We start from the raw sequence: 26,238 nt of genomic DNA, 5'->3' as shown, positions 1-26,238 counted from the left end.
TTAATCTTTGGATGACATTCCTTCTTTTGACTGTTTAAATAAAATTATTTTTGGCTTTCATAAAATTTTCAACGAGTTATGTCTAGTAAAGAAAAAAAGATATTACTCATGTTATTTGGATTGATTTCTTAAAGTGACTTTTCATAATCTGCTTGAATCGTGTCTGCCTAAGCACTAAGTATTGTAACTTAAATATTCCAGGCAGCATGATTTACCACGCATTTTGTTCCAAAGCGGCTTTTCACCAAGCCAAGACAGAAGAGCCCGACAGCTCAAGTGCTCAATAGCCAGAAGAAGGTAGACGGGGCGACCAGTGTGGCTGAGCCGACCCCTACAGACGATCGCTGCTAGTGAGAGACAGGGAGAGACGGTCTCGGCGCGACTGGGCGGAGCTGCCTCGTCACAGAATCCATTGCATATTTATAGGCAAGTCCCGCTGTGGTGGATTCACTGGATTGGGTCTTGGGAGTTCCAGCCAAGATGCTTTGTTTTCCCCCGTCTCAGCTCTCCTGAGTTCATAATCCTCCGCTCTTCATTAAACGTCCCTAGATCTCTCGCTGTCCTCTCCACGTGCATGGTTTCCGGAAGCGCTCTTGTACAGTCCGACCGTGTACGATTTGCTCGCATTGACCGACTCCTCGCTCGATTAACTATCAGGTAGCGTCCAGCCTCTGACGAAGCGGCGCAGCGCTAGATGGTGATGGACCGTCTGCCCACCAAACTCCCCTTCTCGAAGCGCCGACTGCGGCCGCGAGTGATCATTTCGTGAGTAGACCAGCAAGACGCCTGCGATATTCGCTGCATCGATTTTGCTAATGCATATTTTTATTATAGATATATCATCGACTATGTCATCCTTGTGTTCGTTTTCTCCGTGCTGCCCAGTGGCCGGCCCAATGTTGTCGCAACACATCGCTAACAATGACTCAGCGGCCTTGTCGTCGGTTTCTACATCGTCGATAGCCTCGAGCCATACCACCAGCGCTTTTCATTAAACAATATCTCCCTTCAGTATCCATACGCCGACCCCGAACGGATATCGATTTTTGCAGCCGTCGCTTGTTCGGGGGGAGCTCCGCTCGTTATAATTGCTCTCTACACACTGTTCGTTGACGGGCTATTCTCGCATAGCAAACCGATTAAAACGAATGGGAAGAGGAAGTTTACAGGGCCATACCGATTCAAGGATCGGCTGTGGGAGTTCAACTGCGGGTTTCTCGGTCTTGTCTTATCCCAGGCGCTGGCTTTTGTCATTACCCAAGCCCTGAAGACTGCTTGCGGCAAGCCCAGGCCGGATGTCATTGCTCGATGCCAGCCTAGGCCTGGTAGCGCGGACGGGGTGCCCTATGGACTGTCGGATTATAGTATATGCACTGGGGATCCTCATATCCTGAAAGATGGCTTCCGGTCATGGCCTTCAGGTATGTTTCACGTTCTGGACTTGGGATTTGCTGATGCTAACTTGTCGCAGGACATAGTAGCTGTAAGATACCTCCGCGACCGTTGAAACTGCCAATACTAACCTGTTAACCTTCTAGCTTCGTTCGCGGGTCTCTTCTATCTATCACTTTGGATCGGCGGCAAGTTGCATATCATGGACAACAAGGGCGAAGTCTGGAAGATGTTCTTGGTCATGTTTCCCTGCCTCGGCGCGACCCTGATCGCCGTATCTCGAATTATGGACGCGCGACACCACCCGTTCGACGTGATCACCGGATCGCTACTAGGTATAGTCTGCGCCTCCATCTCCTACCGGCAATACTTCCCATCCCTCTCCGAACCTTGGAAGAAGGGCAGAGCCCACCCGATTCGGTCTTGGGGCACCGAGCCAGTATATCCAGGTGCGTACGGTCCGACGGATAGCACCGCCGCGCTTCGGAACCCTGAAGACGATCGGATGCACGAGCCCGCGCCATCTGTGGTCCCGGAATCCGCCCCGCCTCCCCAAACATACCCGCCGCTTAACCCGTACGCTCCAAGTGTATACTCTCGCCCAGCGCGCGAAGACACCTGGTCATCCTCGAGCGAAGAAGATGTCGCGAACGGATTCGAAATGCGGCCGGGCTATACCAGGGCTGCTAACCCGGCTCTTCCCACATATGAGCCTGCGATGGCATATCAATCTCAGACGATGCCAACGAGCAGCCCCAGTCCAGGACCAGGCCCGGCCCAGGGAGCTCTGTATCCGGGGATGGCCATTAGTCCGCCTCCTGGGGTTGCAATAACTCCCCCGCCCCCTGGAACGCGACCGCATGAAACCTAATATCCCATTTATATATGAAGCCAACTTTTGGATTATTTGCATCTTCAATGCTACGAGTAACGATTTAGATTGCTTCTTGGCTATGTCTGCTATCTATCTGTTTGGGCTAGATCTTGGTAGACAGCATCAGCCCGTTTCATGCCTTTTGCGATACCATGAATTTCTTCGGATTTGAATGGATATATGTTGAGTTGGATATGGCGTTGATACCACCTTTGTACTACTACACCGATGCCGCATATTTTTTGTCTTGATGTAGCAGCTAGCCAGGTGTTGCTGCTGCTGAATATACGTGCATTCCATATATTTATGCTATGATATCGTACTTGCTTCAGGGAATAGTAATATTTCTGTTGTACGCATGCCATGACGGATATATATAATCGTATTAGTAGCAAAGTTAGCCCCACCAATGGAAGTACTGCTAATCTATGGCGCGGAGAAGCGCTCACGGCAAAATATTCGCAACACCTCAAACCCATTTCTTATCTTATTTTTCATTGGTGACAGCAGCAATCGTGGCCCGAAACGGTTGCGCGTAGGAATCGAGGTGAGGTTAATACAAGGATATTTAGAGGAGGTCGGTAGGTTCAAGATGACTCCAGTGATAGCTAACAGTTGACTGACCCGTTTTTGGCTAAACATCAATATAGAAGGCCTAGATGTAGTGGCCAAGGTACCGTGGCCGCGTGTTATGCTCTTCATATGAAGGCGACCCTCTCACGAGGGCGCTGTCGCCAAATAATAAAATTGAAGACTTTTACAACGACAAAGCCAATGTCAATGTCACAGGCCAATTGTTTCTTGTCCTCGATGAGGGAATAAAATCGACAGAATTGGCTCGGCCTGCGCATGCTGGACAAGGGCCAACGCAAGCAAGGCGTGCCTGCAAGCGACTCGCGAGCAACACCATACAGGGGTCCCATTGTGCAATTCCGATTCTGATTCCGATATCTGGAAAGGCTCTTCGAGGCAGGATCTACTGCTTGAAGACTTACTTTCGTCTTGAGGCCGCCCGGGGTTCCCCTCACGGCCGTTGAACCATCTCCCGCTGCCAGTCCGCAATCTCTCAACATCGACCAACAGGATCCTGCGGCACGACTTGTAAATTCGCGTGTGCATTGATCGCGGAGAAATGACTGGGTGATGAAAGTGACCCGAGTCCCACTATCTTCGCCTAGGAGTGATGGTGCGACAGACCCTGGTCGAAACAACGGTGGATCCTGGAATTTTTGCTGCATGTTGATGCTCGTTTAAGAGGTCAGACTGAGTTAATCCTCCGCGCTCAAGTCTTCAGATTAGATTAACCTCCCGCAGGAGTCTTAAGCCTTAACCGTGCCTGAGCGGGGTTCGAGCGTTGCTACAACTTAACCTGACCTGACCTTGTTCTGAACGTCTTCACGTCCTTCAGCGGCTTGCTGAAAAGACTCATCATGAGTGCAGCTGGAATGGTCGATGCTGTTAGGGGAGTTGCACTGGCAATGGCCATTCTGTGCACCCTGGTTTGCTATCTCAGGGTTGGTTCTTCCATTTGATAAGTTGATAACTATCTTGACGCTTGCTGCTAACTAAACTGACTCGTAGCTGTACACGCGATGGATGGTCGTAAAGACATTGGAAATAGACGATTACCTAGTAATTCTAGCATTGGTATGACCCATCTCTAGTTATATTCCTGGTATCTTCTAACATGCTCAGTTCCTGGTTGATGGCTACTCGGCCCTCGCATACACCTTTACATACTACGGCCTGGGCCTCCACCACGAGGACATCTCCAGTGACGGTGCAGTAGTCTGGTTGAAGGTACTACCTTTGTGTGTCCAGATATCTACTCACATAGCTAAACCTTCACATCCCAAAGATCTACTATGCCGCCCTCTGCAGCACCCTCATCGTCAGCGCCATTGTCAAACTCAGCTTAACAACCTCAGTAATGCGCATCTTCCCCCAGCAGCATCACATCAAACTCATCGGCCGGGCCCTCATATTATTCCTCGCCCTGTTTATAATATCCGGAGTTCTCGCCCTTGTATTCCAATGCAACCCAATCCGCGCCTTCTGGGACAAGACGCGAACTATCGAACCAATCCCAGACTCCGGCGCCTGTTTTTCAGCAGAAAAGACGCTCGCCATAAACATGTACCAGGGCGTCCTCTTATTCGTGTTTGACATCATCCTCCTAATCCTGCCAATACCGACTATCTGGAAACTGGATATGCCAGCTCGACACCGCGTCCTCGTGCTGCTCCTGTTCGGTTTAGGCCTTGTCGCTTGTGCGGCTGCTCTCGTGCGCTTCGTGATCGTGGTTTATGTCCAGAATACTACTGATATGCCATGTAACTCTCATCTACAGACCTATCTACCTAAGTACATACGTACTTCCTTACTGACCACATCCGCAGTCATAACCGCCCCGTCACTAATATGCACCATCGTCGAATCAGCACTCGGCCTCCTAACCGGCTCGCTCCCAACCCTCCACCAATCTCTCCCCGTATCCACCTCCAGCGGCAGTCTGAGTCGAAGCCAGACTCGTACTGGAGCCCGCTGGGCCGCATCCCATCCACACTCTGCAACGGTGTACGAGCTCGGTAATAACTGGAGACGGAAGCGGGGGGATGGCATTTTGAAGATCTCCGAGGTGCATACTAGTGTTCATGAGTACAGGGCTTCTATGCTTGCGAGGCCGGAGAGTCAGGAGAGGATTGTGCCTGGGAATGTGGGTGGTACTGGGATATATGGGCTGGGAGGGGGGAAGTGGGGAGGGGTTAGGGTTGATGTTAGTTCGACGCCTAGGTACTGACTGATATTTACTAGTTACGAGTTATATATTAAATGATGATGTCAAAGTTTTTCTATCATTGAAATGGTATGTATGTAGTAGTACTAACCAATGAATACCAAGGCAGATCCCGAAAATATAAACTATCTAACTTTTACTTCTACTACTATGTTGCTACCGACCACATTTATATCGAATTAACTTCTTCTCCCCCGTCCATCTCCCTGTAGAAGCCCGCAACCAAAAACGCCAATTCCAGCGCCTGCTTCTCATTCAATCTCGGATCACAAAACGTCGTGTACCTCTCTCCGAGCCCCTCCTCCGTCAACCCCCCAGCACCACCAACACACTCGGTAACCGCCTCGCCAGTAAGTTCCAAATGCATGCCACCCAGGAAACTACCACTGGCGCGATGAATCTCTAGCGCCTGGCGCAGCTCCGACAGGATATCCTCAAAGTGTCTCGTCTTGACGCCCGTCGGTGTGGACTGCGTGTTCCCATGCATAGGATCGCATTGCCAGACGGGTGTATGGCCGGAGGATTTCACGGCCGCAATATGACCCGGTAGATGGGCGGCGATGTTCCGCGCCCCGTACCGAGAGATGAGCGTTACTTTGCCGATCTCGCGGTCTGGGTTGACGGTGTTGAGAAGGGCGATCAAGTCTTTGGGATCCATTGACGGTCCGATTTTAATGCCGATTGGGTTGGTGATGCCGCGGAAGAACTCGACATGGGCGCCAGTGAGTTGGCGTGTGCGATCGCCGATCCAGAGGAAGTGCGAGGATGTGGCGTAGAAGCTTTTTGGTGGTTGTGAGGCAGCGGCTGCGGTGGGTTGGAAACTTGGGGGTGGTGGCGTGGGGTCTCTGAGGAGTCGGGTAAGGCTTGTTTCGTATTCGAGGAGGAGGCCCTCGTGGCTGGTGTAGACGTCGACTGTTTCGACGCCACGGTCGGTGTCGATTCCGACGGTTTGCATGAAGCGGAGGGCATCCTTGACTCTAGTGACGATGCGCTCGTACTTTTCTTTGATTGCCGGTGTAATGACGTGCCCAAGACCCCAGTCGAGAGGGGAGTGTAGGTCTGCTAGGCCTGAAGAGAGCGAGGCGCGGAGGTAGTTGAGAGTCGCCGCGGAGTGGAAGTAGGCAGATACCAGGCGCGACGGGTCTGGACGCCGGGACTCAGGCGTGGCATCGAAGCCGTTGATGTTGTCTCCACGAAAAGAACGCATTTCAACGCCATTGATAACTTCCATAGGGCTTGACCGGGGCCTAGATCCGTTAGCCATTGATTTAATTTCTGGCAAGGTGGATGAGGATCACTTGGCGAATTGCCCTGCAATGCGTGCGATACGCACGACAGGCATATTTGCTCCTGCAAGTAATTAGTCAATGGTTTTCAATAACTGACAGATGAGAAGACATACCCCAAATCAAAACAAGACTCATCTGGAGGAGAAGCTTGACCTTCGCCTCGATCATATCCTGGTTACAATAATCAAATAGCTCCGCACAGTCCCCTATATTATATGTTAGCAAAATATTCTACAATATCGATCGAGAAGCCTATACCTCCTTGGAGAACAAAAGCCTTGCCGAGAGCGACATTTTTCAAACTCTTCTTCAGGCTGGCAATCTGCACACCGATTAGCAAAAACAAACCTCTCCATCTGTGCGAAAATAACAAACACCACCGGAGAAACAAATACGCACCTCATGAGTAGTAACAAGCGGGGGAAGCTTCTCTAGTTTCTGGAGCGCTGATTGAACGCCCTCTACGTCGTCATAGACAACATCCTGTTTGATGGGCTTTGCTGTCCAGGCTGTGGTGGAATATCATCAGCGGGTATATCCCCAAAAGTAAGATATGACAATCATACACTTTGGGGTCCAGGGTTCGGCGCTCATGATTACTGTGAATTTTGATCGATCGCAGCCGAGCAATTGGGGAAGTGTAGGAAGAGATATGGCTTGATATCCGGCTTTTCTGAGTGTTGATGATTTTGACTCAGATGGCGGTCAAAAAGGCAACGGGTTTAACGAGGTCAATGCCACCAGAGCAGCCATGCAAGCAAAAATAAAAACTAATTATAAGATCGAAGAACTCCTGTGATTCATGCAGGAAGCCACAGTTACGTGCGGTTATTTGCGGCCCGAGACTGGTCACGTGGCCGCGGGACTTTATACAGATCCATGAGTCACCAAGTAGCAGATAGACAAGTCTATTTAATGCACAAGTACTCTGTAGATATCAAATAGGGTATTCCCAAATAAGCATACTATCAAAACAAATCCATAACCACGCCGGCAAAAGGGGTATGATATGAAAATATCCGTGAACAGCCGCCCAATGCAGAAAGAAAAAACGAAGAAACCAACAACATCCCAACGCCAATTACTCCACGAGAGGGCTTCCAACAGTAGGCTTGAAAGCAAGACTCTTTCGTCGCGCAGCTTCCAGTTTGGTCTTCAATTCACGTGATGGTCCCTCCTCCGCTTTATTTCTAGAAAAGAGTCCCTGCTGTGTTTGTTTTGGAGGGCAGGTCTGCTGGACAAGCTTTGACCGCTGAGACAGGAAGAATGGCGTTGCAGGAGACATGCCGATGCTGTCCAAATTGAATCCGAGTGAAGCAGCACTAGGAGTTCGTGGTGTCTGCCAGAATTTATTGTCTCCCCCTGTGTGACCAGGCTCTTCCGGTGTGGTACTCCTAGCACCATTTCCGAAGGCCGCAGAAGGCCTGCGGCTTGATGACCCAGCCATGCCCGACTTGATAAGTGTTCCGTTGATGTTGCTTAGAGCCCGAGGTTCCATACTCTTGCGTCGCTTTGCGCCACCGCGGGGAATGATCGAGCTGTCGACAGAATAAAGCGCTTCGTCGAGCCATTTGTTTTCTCGCTCACAACTGCTTCAAGTTAGTTAAGCCACTAATAGGAACAAAAGGGGGCACATACTCGAGAACCCAACCAACACCCACGCACTTGACCAGTCCTGACGCTTGCCTCACCTTTTCCAAGGTTCGAACACCGCCGTCTTTGAAGACGACGTGGGTGATACCAACCTTCCCATTCAATGAGGGCGTACCCTCCTCCGGGGACAGGCTCATGCGGGGATTCCATGACCAATTCCTAATGCACTTAGCACCCATCTGCTGGAGGAGCTCGATGAAAATGCCGCTAGCGTCCTCGCCCTCGGTAGTGTGGACGTCAACAAAAACAACAGCGCCATGTAGGCAAAGCTCGTAATCCGGCACTTGCTTGCGAGGTGTTTTGGACGGGCTAGCTGTTCGGGAAGGCGTTCGGGCGCGATGTGTTTGTTGTGGTTCGATTGAAGGTTCCCTTGACCGGGATCTCTGCACAGACTCCTCCTGAATCCTGGGCGATTTCCGTGGAGGGGACTCTGATACACGGTGCGCTTTTGGTGGAGGCAAGAAATTCCGAAGTCTGGGGGAGGATCGGACTGGGGAAGTTATCGAAAGAGAGCGTCCACGTTTTCGGAGTATTTTCAAAGGAGATATCTCGCCCTCAGGCTTCAAGGGCACTTTTGACATGGTGTGGAATGTTTGTGGTGGGAGAGACGGGTTTTTGGCGGGCGTGGCAGGAACGAATGATATCTCATCATTCTCTTTTTCCTCTTCTACCGATGGTTGCAGAGTTGGGTAGTCCGCAGATTTGGGTTGTTGTTCCTCCGCTTCATCGTGAGGGATATCTGAAAAGAGCTCGGGAGCCTCTGGGGCTTCATCATCCATTATCTCTGCCATGGGACTCCTTGTACCATGCTCAGTCTTCGATTCAACAACCTCATCCTCAACCGGATCCTCCTCGTCTTCATGAATATCATGTTCTTCATGAGCATCGACCACCGGGGATGTATGGGGTGCTGGTTGAGAACGGAGCTTGGCTGAGAAGGAGGGTGCGTTTGCGAAGATATCAGTCTTAGGAGCTCGAGGCGTAGTACGCGAAACGTCACTAGGTCTTCCAAGTGAGAAAACACCTCTGCGGCGTGGACGGCTTGTCGCGGGCTTGGCAGGGCTGCTCGCTTTCCACTGACTGAATTGTTCGGCAAGTAAAGTAAAGCGTGGGCCCTTGTTGGGAAGTGATTTGTCCTGGTGCTCCTCCTCTTGGCTCTCCGGGGTGCTGGAGACGGAGGGGGTATTCGGCACGTCATTTTGGCTGTCCTCCGGTGTGTTGGAGCGCGGTGATCTACGTTCTGTATATTGGACAGATATTGATGTAGAGTGGAGTTCATCAACAAGTGGCAGAGTTGGCGCCCAGTGAGTTAAAAGGAAGTTCATAAACGGAGTATGCTCGACTTCTTCGATTTCGTAGGGTTGGATTGGGTCGGCACTCATCGGATGATTCGAGGGAGACGAGGTAGTCTGACCAACAAGTGTCGGTTCGTCGTGTTCTTCCGCAGTGCGTGCAGATTGATCAACGTTAACTGGAGCTTCATCATCAGACATAGAGTAGTTATCTTGGTCATCCATATCATGGGTGACATTATCCGTTGGGATGTCGCGAAGAGGAGAGCTCTCAGTAAAGACATCCTCAAGCCCATTGACAAAACTGCGTCTGTGGGCTGATGGGGTAGGCTCTTCAGGGACTTCCATGTCGGAGTCGTCTTCTTGGGGATCTGCGCTTTCGTCTTCGCCGAAATCCTCCTGGACTCCATCTGATTGAGATCTCGCCTTGTACGTATCTTGTGGGGTTGTGCTCTCTTCTTCATCCTGATCGTAGTCAAATGGCGCCTGCGTATCGGTTTCTTCAAATTCCGCTTCAACCTCTTCAATCAAGTCCTTCATTTGCTGGTCCGTATGTTCCGCATCTTCAGCAGGATCGTGAGCTTCGAGTGGAGCGAGCTCATCTTCAGAATCTTCTTCATCTGTCTCCTTGTCGAGCCCCGCAAAAACGTCGGACTGGCCCGGAGTTCCTTTTCCTGAATGCCCAATTCGTCGAGTAACCGGAGTCCCGTCAGGTGTTAGCCTTGTACCATGCTCATCTTGGTAAGCATCGAAGACAGTTCCCCCCTCAAAGTTTTGTTCCCTGGATGGCGACTCATCATACATCGAAACAGTTTCGTCGTCAGTCTCCGCGTCTGCCTGTACTCGTGATTCTTTGGCCAACGAAGATGGTACAGGTGGCAATGAGCTTTTGAATGGAGTGCTAACTTTCTTTGCTGGGCTTAGAAGCATGCTAGACTTGAAAGGCGTCGAGGTCGAGGCCTGATGCGATGGCTTCTGGGATGAAAACGAGGCACCGAATATTCCCTTCTTAGGAGACGTTTTCAAAGGCGAATTCTGTGCCGGAGTGAGGTTTGGCTGGGAGAATCCGTCCCCATTATGTCCAAACAACCTCCCTGGAACCGGTGTCCCCAGCTTCGCCTTCTTTGGGGAGGTCCTAAGAGGGGAATTTTGCGTTGGAGTGGATTCTGGTCTAGCCAGCTTTGTGTTGTCGTTGAAAGTCAATCCTGCTCGCTTCGGCGTCTCCTTCAATGTGAAGTGGAACGGCGACGGAGGTGGCCGGCGCGCTGGACTGGACATGAATTGCGAGTCGTTAAAGTCAAACGACTTCCTAGAAGGAACGGTGGGTTCACCATTCTCATCAAATGTTTTGGAGGCCTTGTTTGGAGTAAAGTTGATCCTTCTCACGGGAGATCCTAGTCCAGTAATACCCGATCCACGCTTCTCCGGTGAATGAACCACAAGCTTGATAGCGTCTTTCTCGCCATTCAATTCGTCATCCTCGCCGTCGGAGCTCGCGTATGCCTTAGCTAACTGTGTGGCCTTCTTCGGGGACAGAGGCTTAGCACCGCCCTTCTTGGCTGGCCCAGGCTTACGACCCCTGGCTGATGGCGTGGGGGCTTTACGAACAGGCTTCGCACCCATACCCTCGACATCCTTCGCGACAATTGTCCCTCTCCTGCGCCGCGTAGTGGTGGGAGCAGGCACTTCACTCGATTCGCCCTCGTCCGAGTCCGACATCTCCTGAAATGTGACTTTCTTCTTCTTTGCGGGACCCCGCAGCATAGCTGAGCCTGTCGCTATGAATATCTCTGTCGGTCCTTGTTGCGAGGACGATAAATCGTCGCTGTCCTGGACACGCTCATTCCTCCGCGTATTTGCACGCAGGACATCTTCATCACCAGTCACCTTCACAGACGTACCCTTCGGCCGTCCCCTCCCTCTAGATGCCGGCTTTGTAGTAGTGGTGGTAGTCTCTTCCTCCTTCGCCGTCGCCGCGGCCTTAGTCTTCGGCCGTCCAGGTCTTTTCTTCGGCGCACTAGACTGAGCAAGTTCGTCGTCATCATTCTCATTCTCACTCTCACTATCAGCAGCAGCCACTGCCTTCCTCCCTCTCCCCGACTTGGTAGACCCGGTAGACTTCCCCTTTTCCGCTGTCTTCCCCCTGCTCTTACTATCAATAACCCCAATCTCATCATCCGTTTCCTCCTCAGACTCTGAATTCGTATGTGACACCGCTATTCGCGCATTCCGCTTCCTCGTTTCAACAGCTTTTGTCGTTTTCGCGCTTTGCTTTCCTGTCGTCTTTGTGGTTGTTGACCCCTTAGCTCTGCCACGCGTAGCGCGCTTTGGCGGCGATTGAGGGATGACCGCAGCTCGGGCCATGGTGGGGTTTAAGTGAAACGCGATCTTATGTTGTTGATATATGCAAGGAAACCAAGATAAAGTTCCAACGTGTGGCGTCAATTGCTGGTGTCGTTATTGTTGATGATTGAAGCTCCAATTGCTCATCGTGGGGCGGGTCCGGCGCGTGTCGGTGCGTCGAAAGAGAACAGGACGCCGAATACCGGAATACGTTCTGGTCGTACGTAATCCCGGAGATTATTAGTATATGAAGGAGGCGTTCAACGGCCGTCGCGATTTAGCGAAAATATTAGTATGACTGTGTGTCGTCTGCTGTCGTTAACTTGCAGCAAGAATCATCGGGCCGGTCGGAGCTCGGTCACTGCATGCGGTGTGTTTGTCGCGGGTGGCTGGTTTAGGAACTCACGTGCCGGTTGCCCATGACAACGCCTGGTAGGGAGAACGCGCCTTGTGCCGTTTTTTATGTATACAATCTACTCTCCCGAAATCCGCGAAATTTTACTTGTTAACATTCAAAATTGATTTCGAGTATCCAAAAATGCATATGTACACATAAAACTATATAGTCAAACCATCTATGCCATCGTGATAATCGCAACACTCGCAGCGAGTATGCTTGTCAAAACAGTAGGGAAAGCGGCGGACGCAGTGCTCTGCTCAATGATAGTGCTAGGAGCATACTCGGCTGGAGTAGTGGTGTTGGTAGTGCCATCCCAGCAATACCTGTTGAAGCACTGGGTGCAAATATCAGGAATGTTCTCGTTGGTCCGGTCAAAAGAGCGGCTAAGGATCGCACAGCCGACGCAAGCAGACCAGTCGCTGTCTGTTGTGCTGTTACCCATAGTCGCAACATCGTAGCCGTTCTGAATGGCGCTGTCCCTCTCATCGAGGCTGTAGTCAGGCGTGAAGGTCGTGAAGTTGGAAAGATAGCTAAAAGGCTTGTTGGGAAGGTAGACAACAAGAGGGGCCGTGGTGTTTTTGCTGTCACATCCGAAGAAGGTTGGGCGTGAGTTCAATCCCAAGTTGACGAACGAGGTGGCATCCGGAACGGCAGGGAATTCAGTACCGTTGCCCACACCACTCGAGTTCAAGCTACGTTCGTATGTGGCGACAAGGGCGGTGCCATTTGGCCAGCTATACTCAGTATCTGCCGAAGAATCAACAGCGAAGATGACATCGACGTGACGGCTCGGCTGGATTAACGGGTGTAGAGGAATGTTCTGAAGATCCTCTCCGCCGTCTACAACGTCGAGATTTTCCTCGTGTGAATAAGCCGTATGTTCCGGTAACCAACCGTAGAAAGGGTTAGGCGAGTATACAGCAATGTCGTCATCTTCTCTGCCGATGCGTTCAAGAACGTCGCCGATAACGCTCGTCAAGAAATCCGGAAGGCCAGTATCATTGAGTTGAAGGAAGAATTGGTTGAACAGACTCGAGGAAGTGCCCATCACAAATCCAGCGTTGTCGAACCCACGAACACAAGTTTCATTCGACGGGATGGAGCCGTTGACGAAGGTTGAGCCAACGTACTCCAAAGGTGCAAATCCAAAAACGGTAGGATCAAAACTACCAAATTCCCAGGGATTGAACTCATATACGGTTGCATTGCTGCTGACGACCAATTCACCAGGGAATCGGCCGTCCGCGACCAAAATCGGCAACGGCATGTTGGCATCCTGGAACTCCTGGCCGAGGGCAATCGATGACCAGGTATAGCTGGGGCCGCCATCTGAAGCATTAACTAGTTGATAAGACAGCGCACGTCCCCTATAACACGTTAGCGAAACCCCTAGAAAAGCAAATGGTCAACAATACATACCAGTAGTCTGTGATTGATGTCTCAAAGCCAGCATTCCCCTTCGCCTCAATAGAGTCATAGATGTCATTGTAGTAGCTCGCCGAATCCAAGAGTTGGATGCTGCCCTCATCTGGGCCCTCGAAAATGGAATTCTGAAACTGCCATACACCTCCCTTCCCGGACGACTGCAGCGCCGAGATGGTAGTAAAGTTATTGACGAAAATCGATCCGACAAGCCAACCACCACCACTAAGACCAGCCAGGTATGTCGCCGATTGCAACAAACCACCCAATTGACCTTCGCTAGTCGAGTTATCCGTACGGCTGTCGAAGGCTTTAATGGCTCCTGCGCCATTCATCAAAGCACGATATCCTCCACCAGAGACCGCAATTCCGATGTTGGGCAGATTTGAAGAATTGCTCGAGATTCGATCAAGGTATCCGACCGCATCGAAGTCTCCAACGCTGACATGGCCGAAGAAGTCTTTCAAAGCCGACTGGGTTTTGTCCCGGCGGGTTTTGAGCCATGAAGTCTCGTTTGGCGACAGGTTTGTCGCAAGACGAATCTCGGGACGGTTGGAAGGGCAAGTGACATTGTCTGGCGTGTATCCGTTGGGGGCATTTGGGAGCGACCGGATCACGGGCGATACATCCTTGGTAACATCGGTAGGAATCGATGTCGCACCTATAAAGGGTTCAAAACCGATCAGTATCCAAGGCATAACATAACAAAAAAAAAATCGGAGTATTACCGGACAGCAACCCTGCCAAAGCAAACACCGTTGCTGTGGTCTTCATCTTAGTAGCCCACGAAATACCGCTCAAGCGCACTAAGAACAAGATATAAATGGTGTCCGACGACAATGATCGTGCGTCTGGGAAAGAAGGGTCTTTTGCCTCAAGGGCTAGGGATCAGCGAGATGAGACAACGAGGTAGTTCTGCCCCCCAATTTAAGGGAAAGGGGAAGATGGGTCTCCCGACGAGCACCATGCTAACGGGACTTGGTAACCAAGAACGCCGAGGGATTGAGGCATCACAGCTGGGTGGGCCGACCCCATGAACTATGGATCATCATTGGCATCGAATTGATGGGCCAGTGATATCATAGGGCAATGGGCATGGGGGCAGGGAGATCCGGCATTTCCGCAGGCTGCAGCTGGCCCCATCAAGGAGCGCGCCCAATTGTTGTGAATGTGAAATTGGAACTTGTGGCTCGCGAAGTGGATGTTCTCGGCTGTTGTGTTCTGCAGAACTCTCCACACCGAGTCATCCTTCACAGCTGTCACGAATCGGCGGGCAGTGTTTGCAACGCCGATCCCGAATAGAGCTCGTCGCTGCGCTGGATATTGTGGCTTGGACTCTCATGCCCAAGGAACTGGGCTCAACCATCGCACATGCACAAGCGGTCAACCGGAAAACACCAGGCTGCCAGATTATTATTTCCTCGAATCGTGGCTGACTCGGGACTTGTGGGTCGTAAGCCGGTGGAAACTGAAATTGGAAAACTGTGCAGCCGATAAGGGAGTGCGAGGAAGAAACTCCGAGCGGTGGTTCGCGGTACAACGGTACAACAGCGAGCGGAATACGGAATACGGAATATGGCGGAAATTATTAATGCTGATTTATGCTGGGCATAAGGCCACAGTGGATAAATATCGGACCAGATCCAGATTTCAACGAGACAGGACTTTACATCGACCAAGACAACAGGCTGACGTTGGATTTCCATCATACAGACGTGGCTGCGCTTTCAGCCCAGCAGGGCTGAGGAGAACACTGCCACGACACCGTAGGCACCAGTGCGTCTCACGCTTCAGTAACCTCCTCATACATCACATCCGACCTAAGTGTATACTTGGTGCCCCGAAACACCGAATCCCCGCTATGCAGCAACTCGCTCTGCTGAAAGACGAGAACTGACCCTGTTTTGGGGAAAACTCGCGCATGTCTCTCTTTCTCCTCATACCGGGGCAGGAAGGACGTCGCGCCGCCTAATAATTGCCCATCCAAATCCGTGTTTCCAGCGCCTTCCAGGCCGTCAGCATTGGCACGTTCCAACTCTTTAAGATCCTGTTCCCCGTCCCCGTTTAGGTAGAGATGGATCGTGAAGTATGATTTCTCCCGACGATCGGGAGTCATGTAGTGGGCGTCCCAGTGCGGTCGAAAATATTCACCCCCGACATACTTGAGGAAGCGCAGGCGATGGTTGAACCGGGTGAACTGGTATGTGCGCCTTCGACCAGCCAGACCCGTTATGAGCGGCGTCTTATCAAGCCGGTCGATTCCCAACTCCTTTAAGAAAGGTAGAAGTCGACTCTTCAATTTCTCTGCAACTTCCGGGCTGTCCAGGATGATTCGACTGCAGTTGCGCGAGTCTGTGGATAATGCTTGGCGGCCGCCTCCAATGTTGATGAGCGCCCGCTCCCAGGCCTTATCAGGTGAGCTTTGTTCCGCTAAGCGCAAAAGCTCTCTGCATTCTGCTTCGGTGAATGCGTTATCGATAACTGCAGCGAGGTACTTTTTGTATTCAGGGACTGGTGGTTCTGTGGCCGCAAAGTCGATCACTCGGCAGGTTGCGTTTGCGGGGGGTTGCGGGGGAAGAAAGTCGGTGCTCTGTTGGCGCCCCATGTTGGCTTTCGGGTTGTATTGTGAGGTCTGAATTTATGAGTATTCAGCCTGGGTTGGATATTGCTTGTCAATTCCTCCGTAATTATAACTAATTGCTTCAATTGCCATGAGGCTGATCAGGCAGCACTCGGCCGCTAATAAGCCAGTACAGGCAACACGAAGCTACGGCTGAACTCAGCCCCAATTTTCTCGACACAAACCAGTCAACGTTTGAGAGTGCATAAAACCGGTTAAAAACAAGCTGTCCTTTTTCCGATGGTGCCTGGTTCAGTTGTTGACAGTTCTCCACGTCTACGAGATGATTTTACTACATGAACGGAATTTTTCAGGCGTCTAAAACTAGACAAATCTCTGCCTTGGATGATCCAAGTATCGTGGGCAAATAAAGGACCCTGTGAACAAAGGACAAATGAAACAAATGGGGGAACAACAATCATAAAAAGTAGAAGAAAAAGAAAAAGGGCGGAATAACCAAAGGAGATCAAAGCAAGCTATTAATAGCAGACTAAGAACAGCATAGCCTATTAAGTTGCCATACTTCAATCAAAGGCTCAATAATTGATTCGCACCATCATGCTTCCAACATGTATGCCCAATATGTAGGCGGAAAATTCAATTCGCGCGGGGTCCTCGAGGACCTGCCAGTTCACAGTCGCCGTGAGAGTATAAATAGTCCCGGCTGAACCGTAAATGGGCTGCTGCCAGACCGCTGGGTTGGGTAGGGAAACGTTTTCCAAATTACACACTATACGACTGATAACCTGGACACCTAAGGTACCTCATAGTCAGCCGGCCGTCAACCCCGAACCATGATGAGGGGGCCGGCCCCCAATGGGCCAATACGGTAACTTAACTTACTATCATCCCTGGTGACTGGAGCTATGCCGGAACTACTTTGAATGATTGGAATAGTCTGAACGTTGGTTCCGCGGCTATCGTGGAGAAGTGTCACTTGAAGCTGTCCTGCGCGGGCTTCCTGGAAGTTCTCATTCTAATGATCAATTAGCATCCCCAACACGACCATTTTGTCAGGATGTCAAACTGAACCATTCGTATGATCCAACAAGGAACGGGCGAGGGATCACCAGCGATGCCAGGGCCGGGATTAACTACAGACTCTAAGCCGTAATTTTTGCACGCTAATCCGCTCTGCCGATGTGCTTGTTCAAGGCCGAAAAGGGTTGCCCCTCTCGAGACAAGTTGAGGCCTGTATATAATCGTCATGTCAGAAGGTCCCCCACTTCAAAACGCCCAAGATCCAGAGTTCACTTACATATGCGAAGGCATCACTGTTAAGGAACATTTTATCTTTTCAAGGTCCTTTCTGAGCTGGTGCTGTAGATATATGCACTGTGAAAACCCGCCAACAACTATAACTGTCTGTAAAATTTGGCTCATCAGTTATGTGTCACAATCATAATAAATAATTACCAACGAACTTGAATTCCACCTGTTTGACTGGCTGCAGTCACAGCCAGCGTGGCGATCCGACTCACGACCTTATCCACTGCTTCTCGCATTTTTTCGGCCTCCAATATCAACGAATCACCCATTGGGGTAGTAATGGAGCGAGCCTGGGCCCCGGAAAAACCATACTTCAGACGCTCAATGTTTCGCATAAAGCATCCCAATGCTGTTGCATTCCACCTTCTGACCGACAAGTCTTGGAATTGAGACTCCAGAGCGAGTACAACCTCACAATCGACTTCTGTTCCTCCGCCGTGAAGTCCTGCCAGTTTTATTAGCACCCAGACCTAAGATTAAGGTTAGATAAGGCAACCACACCAATGTATGAGCTTAAGTTGGTAAAATTGCGTCCCATACCAGTGTCGGTTATTTCGATGGCGGTCACGTCCTTATTGAATATTAAACCGGGATACATTCGAGGAGGAATCACCACTGCACTTACAGTCGTGCCGCCGCCGCAGTCGACGATAAGGAATCGATTGCCAGCCTGTATCTTAAGAACAATTAGTGAACAGGAGATAGAGTCCCTGACGAATTCCGAGTGAGAATTATATCTCAGAAGGGGCATGAAACGGAAAATACGAAAAACAAAAACATGGGCGAGCAGGTAAACCGACCTCTGCATTTGGCAGCAAGTGCTGCACGGCCACTGCTGCGGCCTCACCTTCAGACAAGAGATGGACACTGTCTTGCTGTCTATTGACATAACCTGCGTGTTGTATGGCGTTGCTCATTCTCGCACGCGCGGCTCCCGAGTAGACACCGGGAATGGTGAACCAGTATTCCACAGGTTGCTTGTCATAACCCGGCACATCTTCGAGAAAAGGTACCATACTGTTAAGCAAATGCCTCAGGAATGTTGCAATGACTTGTTCACAAAAATGGCTGTTCGGGACATTAAGGTACCCAGAATTGAGTGCCTTGCGTAAGACGCGGCTTTTGTAACCCGCATGCCGGTAATTGTCGTCTAAGAGAACCTTCGTCCAGGTGCAGGCACTACCCTCTCCATTACCTATCTTGGACGGTATGCTTCCATTCTGTCCGAACCGGGCCATGTACACGTCCCTGAGCCAAGGGTTGTTTGTATCCCAATGGGCATATGTAACGCCTGTGTGGAAACTTGGTCACTAAACGTACAACATACAGGCGATTGGGCTGAGGACGGGGGAAGAACAGATGGGAATCTAAAGGGAAGGCTGGGAGCTTACGAGTGTTTGTAGTACCGAAATCAATTCCGATTATGATCTTGGACCCCATGGTGGGTATCGGCTGCGTGATGGGGAGTTCAAATGCGGTCCAAAAGAGCAATAGCAGCAAGGAAACCAGGAAAGCTCAACAAAAGATAACAAAGTAAAGTGGAAAGGAAAGATGGGAGCAGGGAAGAAAGGACATGGAATGGCGTTTTGAAGGAAATTGCGCCCCTTTTTGGGTTTACATTGCGCAAGTGGTAACATGGCAGAGAGCAAACGAGGAACAAAAGCGAAGTCGTAAAATGGGCCAGCCTGTGCTGACCCGAACCAATCGTGCAGTTCCTTTGTCGCAGGCTGAGTTGTGGATGCTAGATGCGGATGTTTCGTTTGTCTGGATAGGATCACGGGATTAGGGCCACCGTCTGCAAGACGCCAAAACCTAACAAAGAGCAGACAAAGAAGGCAGCCAAAACTCAGCATTACCTTTGCATTCCCCCTCGGTCTGGGCAACTTCATTTTCGTTTTCTTCTTATATTTCCCTGTTTCTTCATTTCGGTGAAATCAGGTCATTTCAATTCTCCTTGAATGCACAACACACAAGTTTTATGCGCATTCTTATCTAAATACCCAAACATGGTCCAAACTCGCTCTGATTTGAAGCGAAAGGCTACGGACTTGCAGTGCTCCCCTCAGTTTGTCAGGGCTGAAAAGCCGCCAGATGAGCAGTTTGAAAAGGAAAGGGCTTTTGAAAGGAAATACGGGAGCGGCTTTATCATGCAGCATCCTAGGTACCATCAGCTCATGAGAGGAATAACCGCGCTCATCACCAATGGGGCGGACGAATGGGCATTCGACTTGAGAGATCTGGAAAGGAGCCATCAAATTACTCGCATGGTGGCTCTTGGTTGGACTCTTGAGTATTTGATCCCAGATATCAGTGTCCTGCCAGAATACCAGATTCATCGCCTGATTACTCGTGCCGATGGTTTCTGCGCACAAATGGATTGGGCCAAACTTCGATCCTTACTGCCTCCCACTGCAGCTGCTCACTTCGGTGATCTCATGGGGGAGCTTCTAATACATCTGGCAATCCACGAGCGCTTCTTCGAGAGACCTTTCTGGTACCTGGACGGTAAGCGAGGCCCAGATGACCCCAACGAGGATCCCGAATTTGCGACGAAACTCCAGTACCTTTTCGAGCGCTTCTACAAAAGTAAGTACTGTACTTCTACAAAGGTTCAGACATAGTTCTCGCTCTCCCATTTCTTTTACTGACCCACCTCGTTTGCTCCATGCTCATAGCCAACCCAAGATACGGAGTCCTATGGAAAATGCAAACCCAGCGACTCGCCAACTCAGGAATTTGTCACCGAGCCCAAGACGTTGAATTCGGCCAGTACAATGCTAAACGGCACGAATCAGTGCTGGCCGGTTTTGCGGATGACTTGCTAGCCAGCGAGCCGTTTTGCTGGCTACTGAGGGACTCTTACCCGAACACCTCCCCGCAGGCCGAGAAAAGACGAGATGAACTTGTCGAGGTTCTCCGGAAGGGCCTCGAAACCATGATCAAATGCGAAACCTGGACAAACGGCCAGCCTGTGCTTCGCGGGATTGCCGAGTTGGGTGGAGTCTGGAGTGCCGACAAATCGGCGGCAAAATCCCTCCACCCATACACCTGGAGGCCTCGACACGAATTGTACAATGGGCAACGGATTCTGTTTGTTCCACGACCGGGTCTCGTTTATGTGGATAGTCTTGATTGTTATGGGTTTCTGCCGCAACTCAGTGTGGCTGATGTATGCGAGGCGGAGGTGATACCAGCATATATACCCAGAGACGACGAAGAAGAGAGCGACACTTCGGATGATGATGAAAAGGATGGTAAGAAAGATGTTGGTGATGAGGAATGGCGTGAGGAGAAGAATGCCTAGATAGGCACTGGAGGTTCTATTTCGTTGGCCTACACTATGGAGAAGGACAAATAACGGGACCGTAGTTTATTTAGATTTCATCGCTCTCCTATTTTTGTGATACTAGTTATTTGCTTTGAACATAAGCTGGAACCTGATACCTCGTCTTTCTGGGCTTGTTCTGTCGCTTTGTTATCATATTATACATCTGCTTCGTTAACCTCCCATTGCATGGAATCCATGTGCCAAAAGCTCAAAAGATTTTCTCGGATAGCGAAAAGAGACAATCTACTTCCAATAGGGAATAATAGAAGAAAGAAAGAAAATGATTCGCTCTAGCAGGGTTAATCTGGTGTTGAGTGGGAGAGTCCGCGCGTTTGTTTGATGCTGAGTATCGCCATCGCTACTCTAGGCAGCGGATCTAACTATCCATCCCCATATTCCCGCAGACCGCAGTCTGCCTTGGGCAGAGATCCTTCACGGTCATACCGCCAGACAAGGAGCCGGAATGTTTTGTGGATGGCAGGCCGACGGTCTGGACTCTAGGTCTGGAATCTGGGCAAGCCGAGTGAGTGATGATCAGCCTGGTTGGAATCTAAGATCTCGCAAGGCTAGCGACATCTTTGCGGAGGAGATCCATAGGGGGTACTTTTGTCTTTTTTTGTACGTGTGATTCTGAGTGCATGGATAGAATTAAGGTAACCCTACTACGACGGATGAAGTATTATATCACTCTCAAAACCGGAAGCGGATCGGCCGATCCCATGCGCGCTTCATTTGTCCAACACTCCGAACAGTGCATCAATTTGAGCTGGAGAAGACCATCTTTCCAATAAAGTGTAGGAGACTGCATTGATTCCTGGTTATTTTCGAGCACGCACTCCCGTCTTTGAATATAAAGTTTGATCTACAACCGCGTAAAGCGGCAAAGAAGCCGGAACACTTTGTTCGGCCTATGGCGACGATCTGAAATACCAGCGTCAATCAGGAAGATCAAAAATCTCACGAGGACAGGGGGGCATTGAAATTGAAACCTTGAATCTTGCAGATAACGAACCAATGGTCCAGCAAGGGACTGGCCTTTCGATCAACAAGACACTTGTGGTGCCATCATGACAGTTCATCAGGGCGGTTAAACAGCGGGGCATCTCTTTCCCTTCCTGAAACGGAAGCACTCTTAGAATCTGGAGGTCACACGACGCTCCAACAGGAATCGTTTCGCGGACCAGATAAGGTGTAGAAGACAGCGCCCGGGCAGGGATGTATTTGGAAACAAGATCAGGGGATCTCGGTGCTCGGGAAATGCTACCTCGGCATTCTTTCAGGACGTAGCTCCTGGACTTCGTGCAAAAACTGGCCAAAAACTGGTGAAATTGTCCATAAATCATGAGACCATGTACGCTTGAAGAGACAAATCTTTGGGTGAAGGGGCGCTTGAAGCAAACGATCGGACCTGAGTCAAGGCCCAGGCCGCGAGATGCAGTCCAGTGCCAGAATTCAGGCTCAAAGATAAAAATACAAAGATGGAGAGGAATTGGCCAATAGGGAAAATGCCTGGATAAGCTTGTCCGGTGACCTGAAGGATAAAATCCACTGCAGCTGGGGCACAAGCACGGACTACCGAAACTGGCCCAGTTCCACTTTCTCCCAGGAACCCGGAGTTGCTCCGTCCCACGAGACTCGAGAGACAGCAGAGAGGACGACAGGATGTCATGTCTGACAAACAAGGTGGAGAGGCAAAATGTTGAACTTCTCTTCCAGCGAACGATCGCGAGTCACGGTTTGCCATCCGCCCTGGCACTTTGCGGAGGCGAGGGATTCGCTTTGATCTTCGCGCAACCCCAGCCTCATGGAACATTCGAAGCGTCCGCTTAGTTTCTAGAACTGTCCGGTCTGGTGACCACTTGCAAAGGAAATGCATGGAGGGTTCTCGACCGCCACCCGTTTTTGCTTGCCCCAACCCGGCTCGAAGCCTCCCCAGCTGGAGTTTGCCCCCGGGAGTCGGAAAAGGAACATTTGCGGATTGCCCAAATAAGAATCCCGAGAAGACGGGCATCTCATCACCTGACTGCCTTTTTCATCATGACATTGACTGGGTTGTATTCTGCGCAGAAATTATGATTGCCCCGCCAGCTTTGTGAATTGAGGCGAATAATGGCGATTTCATTCAAACTAATCTTCAAAGTTCTTGGGCATTGTCCTAGACCTTTGTCTCAGTGCGATTGTTTCCCATACTCTCTGGATCTTGTCAGGGATATCAGGCATTTTTGCCTGGAATAGCAACAATACATACAAGTAGCTAAACAGAATATTAACAGCAAAATAAATAGTAATAATCAATTCTACAAGGTTACTCCAGCAAGGTACATCGTCCATGCTGGTCGAGTGACCTCTGGGTGGAACCTGTTCTGTCATTCCCCGGGTCTGGACCAGACTCCCTCTGCCTTTGTTAGTTTCGTCCTGTCCACATGAGCTCCCATGACCTCCTGGGCTCAATGCAGTCTGGCATTGTCAAGCCAGGTATAAAGTCTTGCTTCCAACCTCTCCTAGAGTACCTTTTTTTCTTCATCTATTGTACATCCAATCCTTCTTCACGGGGCCATATCTGCATCAAAGTCAGCGAACTTCTTTTATACCTGTACTCTCTTGCTTCTCAAGGTCTCCTTTGAACTATACATCCACCCCCCGCACGCTTCTTCACGTCCTCACATCCGGAACACACCAAACACTGAACAGCAATGTCTGTCTCCATTGAAACCACTTCCATCCCTGTGGTGCCTGTCAAACAGGAGGCAGCACTATCTGTGGCCGGCGGCAACAGACTTCCCGAGTTCAGCCTGGCTGGAAAGGTCGTTTGTGTTTCTGGCGCTGCTCGTGGTCTTGGTTTGACCCAGGCAGAGGCCCTGCTTGAAGCTGGTGCCCGCGTCTACGCTCTGGACCGTCTTGAGGAGCCCGTGAGTAACACTGAATCCATGTATTGTGGCCAATTCTAACAGACTCTCTTCTACAGTCGCCTGAATTCTACGACATCCAGAAGCGTGCCAAGGAAGAACTGGGCACTGATTTCCATTACCGCCGCATCGATGTTCGTGACACAGAACTTCTGCACAACACCATCGAAGCGATTGCCAACACCGAGGGTCGTATGGACGGCCTAGTTGCTGCTGCCGGAATCCAGCAGGAGACCCCGGCCCTGGATTATACATCACAGGATGCGAACAGAATGTTTGAAGTCAATGTTACTGGTGTTATGATGACCGCCCAAGCAGTTGCCAAACAGATGATTCGCTTTGGAAACGGAGGAAGCATTGCACTAATTGCCAGCATGAGCGGTACTATTGCCAATCGGGTAAGTTCTTTATATCATGTTTCGACGGGGTCACTTTCCCCGCTTCACCACCCTATCATCACTCGTTGTCTTCCGAACCCTAGCTAACTGTATTTCCTCTCCAGGGCCTCATCTGCTCTGCTTACAACGCCAGCAAAGCTGCCGTTATCCAACTCGCCCGCAACCTCGCGTCCGAGTGGGGCCAGTACAATATCCGGGTCAACACTATCTCTCCCGGCTATATTGTCACTGCCATGGTCGAGCAGCTCTTTTTGCAGTACCCTGAACGCCGCGATGAGTGGCCCAAGCACAACATGCTCGGACGCCTGTCCTCCCCTCAGGAGTACCGGGGGGCCGCTGTCTTCCTCCTCAGTGACGCTAGCAGTTTCATGACAGGAAGCGACCTGCGCATGGACGGTGGCCATGCCGCTTGGTAGTCGACCTGTCAAGGCTCATTCCCTTTGTTCCTTCTATTTCTCTGTCTCTGAACATACTTTCGATTTACTTACGGACTGACTGCTCGCCTAACAAGGTATCATTGCATGGCGTTTCGGCAAGCGATGGCAACTTTTCTTTCCTTTCCTTTTCTTGCTTTTTTTTCTACCTAATTACAGTAATCATCTGACGAGCAAAGAGTTAGCGATCACGGTGTTTAGCGAAGGTTTGCAATGGGCTACATAGACGGTCCTTTTTCAAGAAACATGTATCTAATTTTCACCTTCGAGCCAAATGCACTTGAAATAATCTTGCACGTCTTTCCCCAACGTTTCAAGCCCAACCATTTAGTGACAGCAACTAAAGGGATAAACTCACCTAAGTTTGCTGCGACACCCACTTAGTGTCCGATCTGGCAGCTCCGAGCAACCCACCTGACCCCACCCTCCGTGACCCTGGTAAACCCCAAAATCCCCAGACGTGCTGTCGCGTCTCCACGCCTTACCATCTTCCCATTAGCCGACTGCACCCCCGGTCGCGAAATGACAGCCCAGAACCAAGTCTGATTGGTAAGTCCAGGTTCCAGAAGACAACCAATTATGGCAGCCCTGAGTCTTCCCAGCCTGGGTTCCCAGATTTCCCCACAAATAGATCCCACACCTGACTCTGGGGAATTGCCCGTCTGATCGGTTCCGAGTTATCCACGGATCAGACGGAGTGGTTGACGCCAACTCATGACTTCAACGATCCTCGCTCCAAGAAACAAAGCCTTGGACCCGGGGCCGCGGTTCAGGAAAAAGGAAAATAACTTCTTGGTTCGTTCTTCGTGCAAAAGTACATTGCGTACCGGCTTGGTCATGGGGACAAGCAAGATTTTTTGCCTGCTTCGTGTTCACCGTGGCCGATTCGTTCGAGTCTGGTCGGCGGGAAAATCCCCGTCCCCCCAGGCAGATAGGGTCCCAGGACTCTAGGGGCCCCTCGTCGAGTCCTTCACCTCGCTAATGAAGTTCTAATCCTTCACTAGGTTACCGTTTCAGGTCGTTTGCAGCCCTGTTGGTTTGTTGGGTAGACAAAATTCCGACCACGGCCAAGGCACCACGGACGAATTCGAAATCCAGGTTTGGTCTCAGCGCCATGGGCACACGGGAGCCTTCCATAGGGCGGGCGTTCCACAAGCCACAGCCACGTCGCCAACGTTGTTTTCTAGATATTCTATATCGGTGCCTGTGGGATGAGAGGTTGGAAATCAGTAGTGGGAGATATATCACCTGCGTTTACCACTTGATACTACTGCTAGTACTAATTGTTGTGAGGTGAGCCTACAACTACGTCTGAACCAGTGACCTGATCTCGGTTTCTCTCGGTCTACTTCTGAGCAAGAGGTGAGGGGACGCCTGACGGTCCGACAAAGAAGATAAATACACTATTGGCTGACCAAATGTCGATCGATAGGGCAGAGTACGTTCCTAATCTCCAGCTACTCGCAACTACAGCGTTCCACCACTCACTCACCACCATCAGCAAATATTGACACCGCATAGCCATCTGCACTACCTGACCTTTTAGGGTAAAACTTCTGAGTGGCTTGCAGTGACCAATAAGGTGTGGGACATTGCTCATTTGCACCTATGGAAGACTACACTGTATACTTTGATTGCGCGTCCGGGTATCTCGCGATTCACGCAAGCGTCACTGTATTCAAGGTTGTCAGCTGTTAACCCAAGTTCACCAATTTTTAAGGGAGCCTTGAAATTGACCGTCGAATCTGAACTCTGAATTGGTCGTGATGGTTGTCGTTGACAACGCAGATACCTGGTGACACAGCCCGAATGTCTAGGCAC

General features: G+C 50.5%; 8 protein-coding genes across 8 annotated transcripts; 4 read left to right on the top strand and 4 right to left on the bottom strand.

The window, feature by feature from the left end:
• Positions 1-694: 694 nt before the first annotated feature.
• Positions 695-2,263, top strand: APUU_21451A (uncharacterized protein; the record flags this gene model as incomplete). Its single annotated transcript, XM_041700204.1, has 5 exons — positions 695-765; positions 835-861; positions 931-1,421; positions 1,472-1,483; positions 1,539-2,263. The coding sequence occupies 5 exons, from the start codon at positions 695-697 to the stop codon at positions 2,261-2,263; spliced, it is 1,326 nt and encodes a 441-aa protein (XP_041553213.1).
• A 1,433-nt stretch (positions 2,264-3,696) lies between these two features.
• On the top strand, positions 3,697-5,066 carry APUU_21450A (uncharacterized protein; the record flags this gene model as incomplete). Its single annotated transcript, XM_041700203.1, has 5 exons — positions 3,697-3,780; positions 3,848-3,913; positions 3,962-4,066; positions 4,125-4,599; positions 4,666-5,066. 5 exons carry the CDS (start codon positions 3,697-3,699, stop codon positions 5,064-5,066), a joined length of 1,131 nt encoding a protein of 376 aa, XP_041553212.1.
• Positions 5,067-5,232: 166 nt separating this feature from the next.
• ARO8_1 (3-deoxy-7-phosphoheptulonate synthase class II) lies at positions 5,233-6,946 on the bottom strand (the record flags this gene model as incomplete). The annotated part of the gene is made up of 6 exons (XM_041700202.1): positions 5,233-6,310; positions 6,362-6,413; positions 6,466-6,558; positions 6,611-6,674; positions 6,752-6,861; positions 6,919-6,946. The coding sequence occupies 6 exons, from the start codon at positions 6,944-6,946 to the stop codon at positions 5,233-5,235; spliced, it is 1,425 nt and encodes a 474-aa protein (XP_041553211.1).
• Positions 6,947-7,433: 487 nt separating this feature from the next.
• On the bottom strand, positions 7,434-11,661 carry APUU_21448S (uncharacterized protein; the record flags this gene model as incomplete). Its single annotated transcript, XM_041700201.1, has 2 exons — positions 7,434-7,941; positions 7,991-11,661. The coding sequence occupies 2 exons, from the start codon at positions 11,659-11,661 to the stop codon at positions 7,434-7,436; spliced, it is 4,179 nt and encodes a 1,392-aa protein (XP_041553210.1).
• Positions 11,662-12,215: 554 nt separating this feature from the next.
• On the bottom strand, positions 12,216-14,236 carry PLB1_1 (lysophospholipase family protein; the record flags this gene model as incomplete). Its single annotated transcript, XM_041700200.1, has 3 exons — positions 12,216-13,407; positions 13,460-14,123; positions 14,191-14,236. The coding sequence occupies 3 exons, from the start codon at positions 14,234-14,236 to the stop codon at positions 12,216-12,218; spliced, it is 1,902 nt and encodes a 633-aa protein (XP_041553209.1).
• A 1,009-nt stretch (positions 14,237-15,245) lies between these two features.
• Positions 15,246-16,067, bottom strand: APUU_21446S (uncharacterized protein; the record flags this gene model as incomplete). The annotated part of the gene is made up of 1 exon (XM_041700199.1): positions 15,246-16,067. One exon carries the CDS (start codon positions 16,065-16,067, stop codon positions 15,246-15,248), a length of 822 nt encoding a protein of 273 aa, XP_041553208.1.
• Positions 16,068-19,357: 3,290 nt separating this feature from the next.
• On the top strand, positions 19,358-20,655 carry APUU_21445A (uncharacterized protein; the record flags this gene model as incomplete). Its single annotated transcript, XM_041700198.1, has 2 exons — positions 19,358-19,937; positions 20,027-20,655. 2 exons carry the CDS (start codon positions 19,358-19,360, stop codon positions 20,653-20,655), a joined length of 1,209 nt encoding a protein of 402 aa, XP_041553207.1.
• A 2,717-nt stretch (positions 20,656-23,372) lies between these two features.
• On the top strand, positions 23,373-24,399 carry APUU_21444A (putative short chain dehydrogenase; the record flags this gene model as incomplete). The annotated part of the gene is made up of 3 exons (XM_041700197.1): positions 23,373-23,588; positions 23,645-23,983; positions 24,088-24,399. 3 exons carry the CDS (start codon positions 23,373-23,375, stop codon positions 24,397-24,399), a joined length of 867 nt encoding a protein of 288 aa, XP_041553206.1.
• Positions 24,400-26,238: the final 1,839 nt, after the last annotated feature.

Source organism: Aspergillus puulaauensis, chromosome 2, assembly GCF_016861865.1.
Source record: "Aspergillus puulaauensis MK2 DNA, chromosome 2, nearly complete sequence".
Taxonomy (NCBI): domain Eukaryota; kingdom Fungi; phylum Ascomycota; class Eurotiomycetes; order Eurotiales; family Aspergillaceae; genus Aspergillus; species Aspergillus puulaauensis.
The sequence above is the reverse complement of the archived record's forward strand: the minus strand, read 5'-3'. Positions and strand labels throughout refer to the sequence as shown.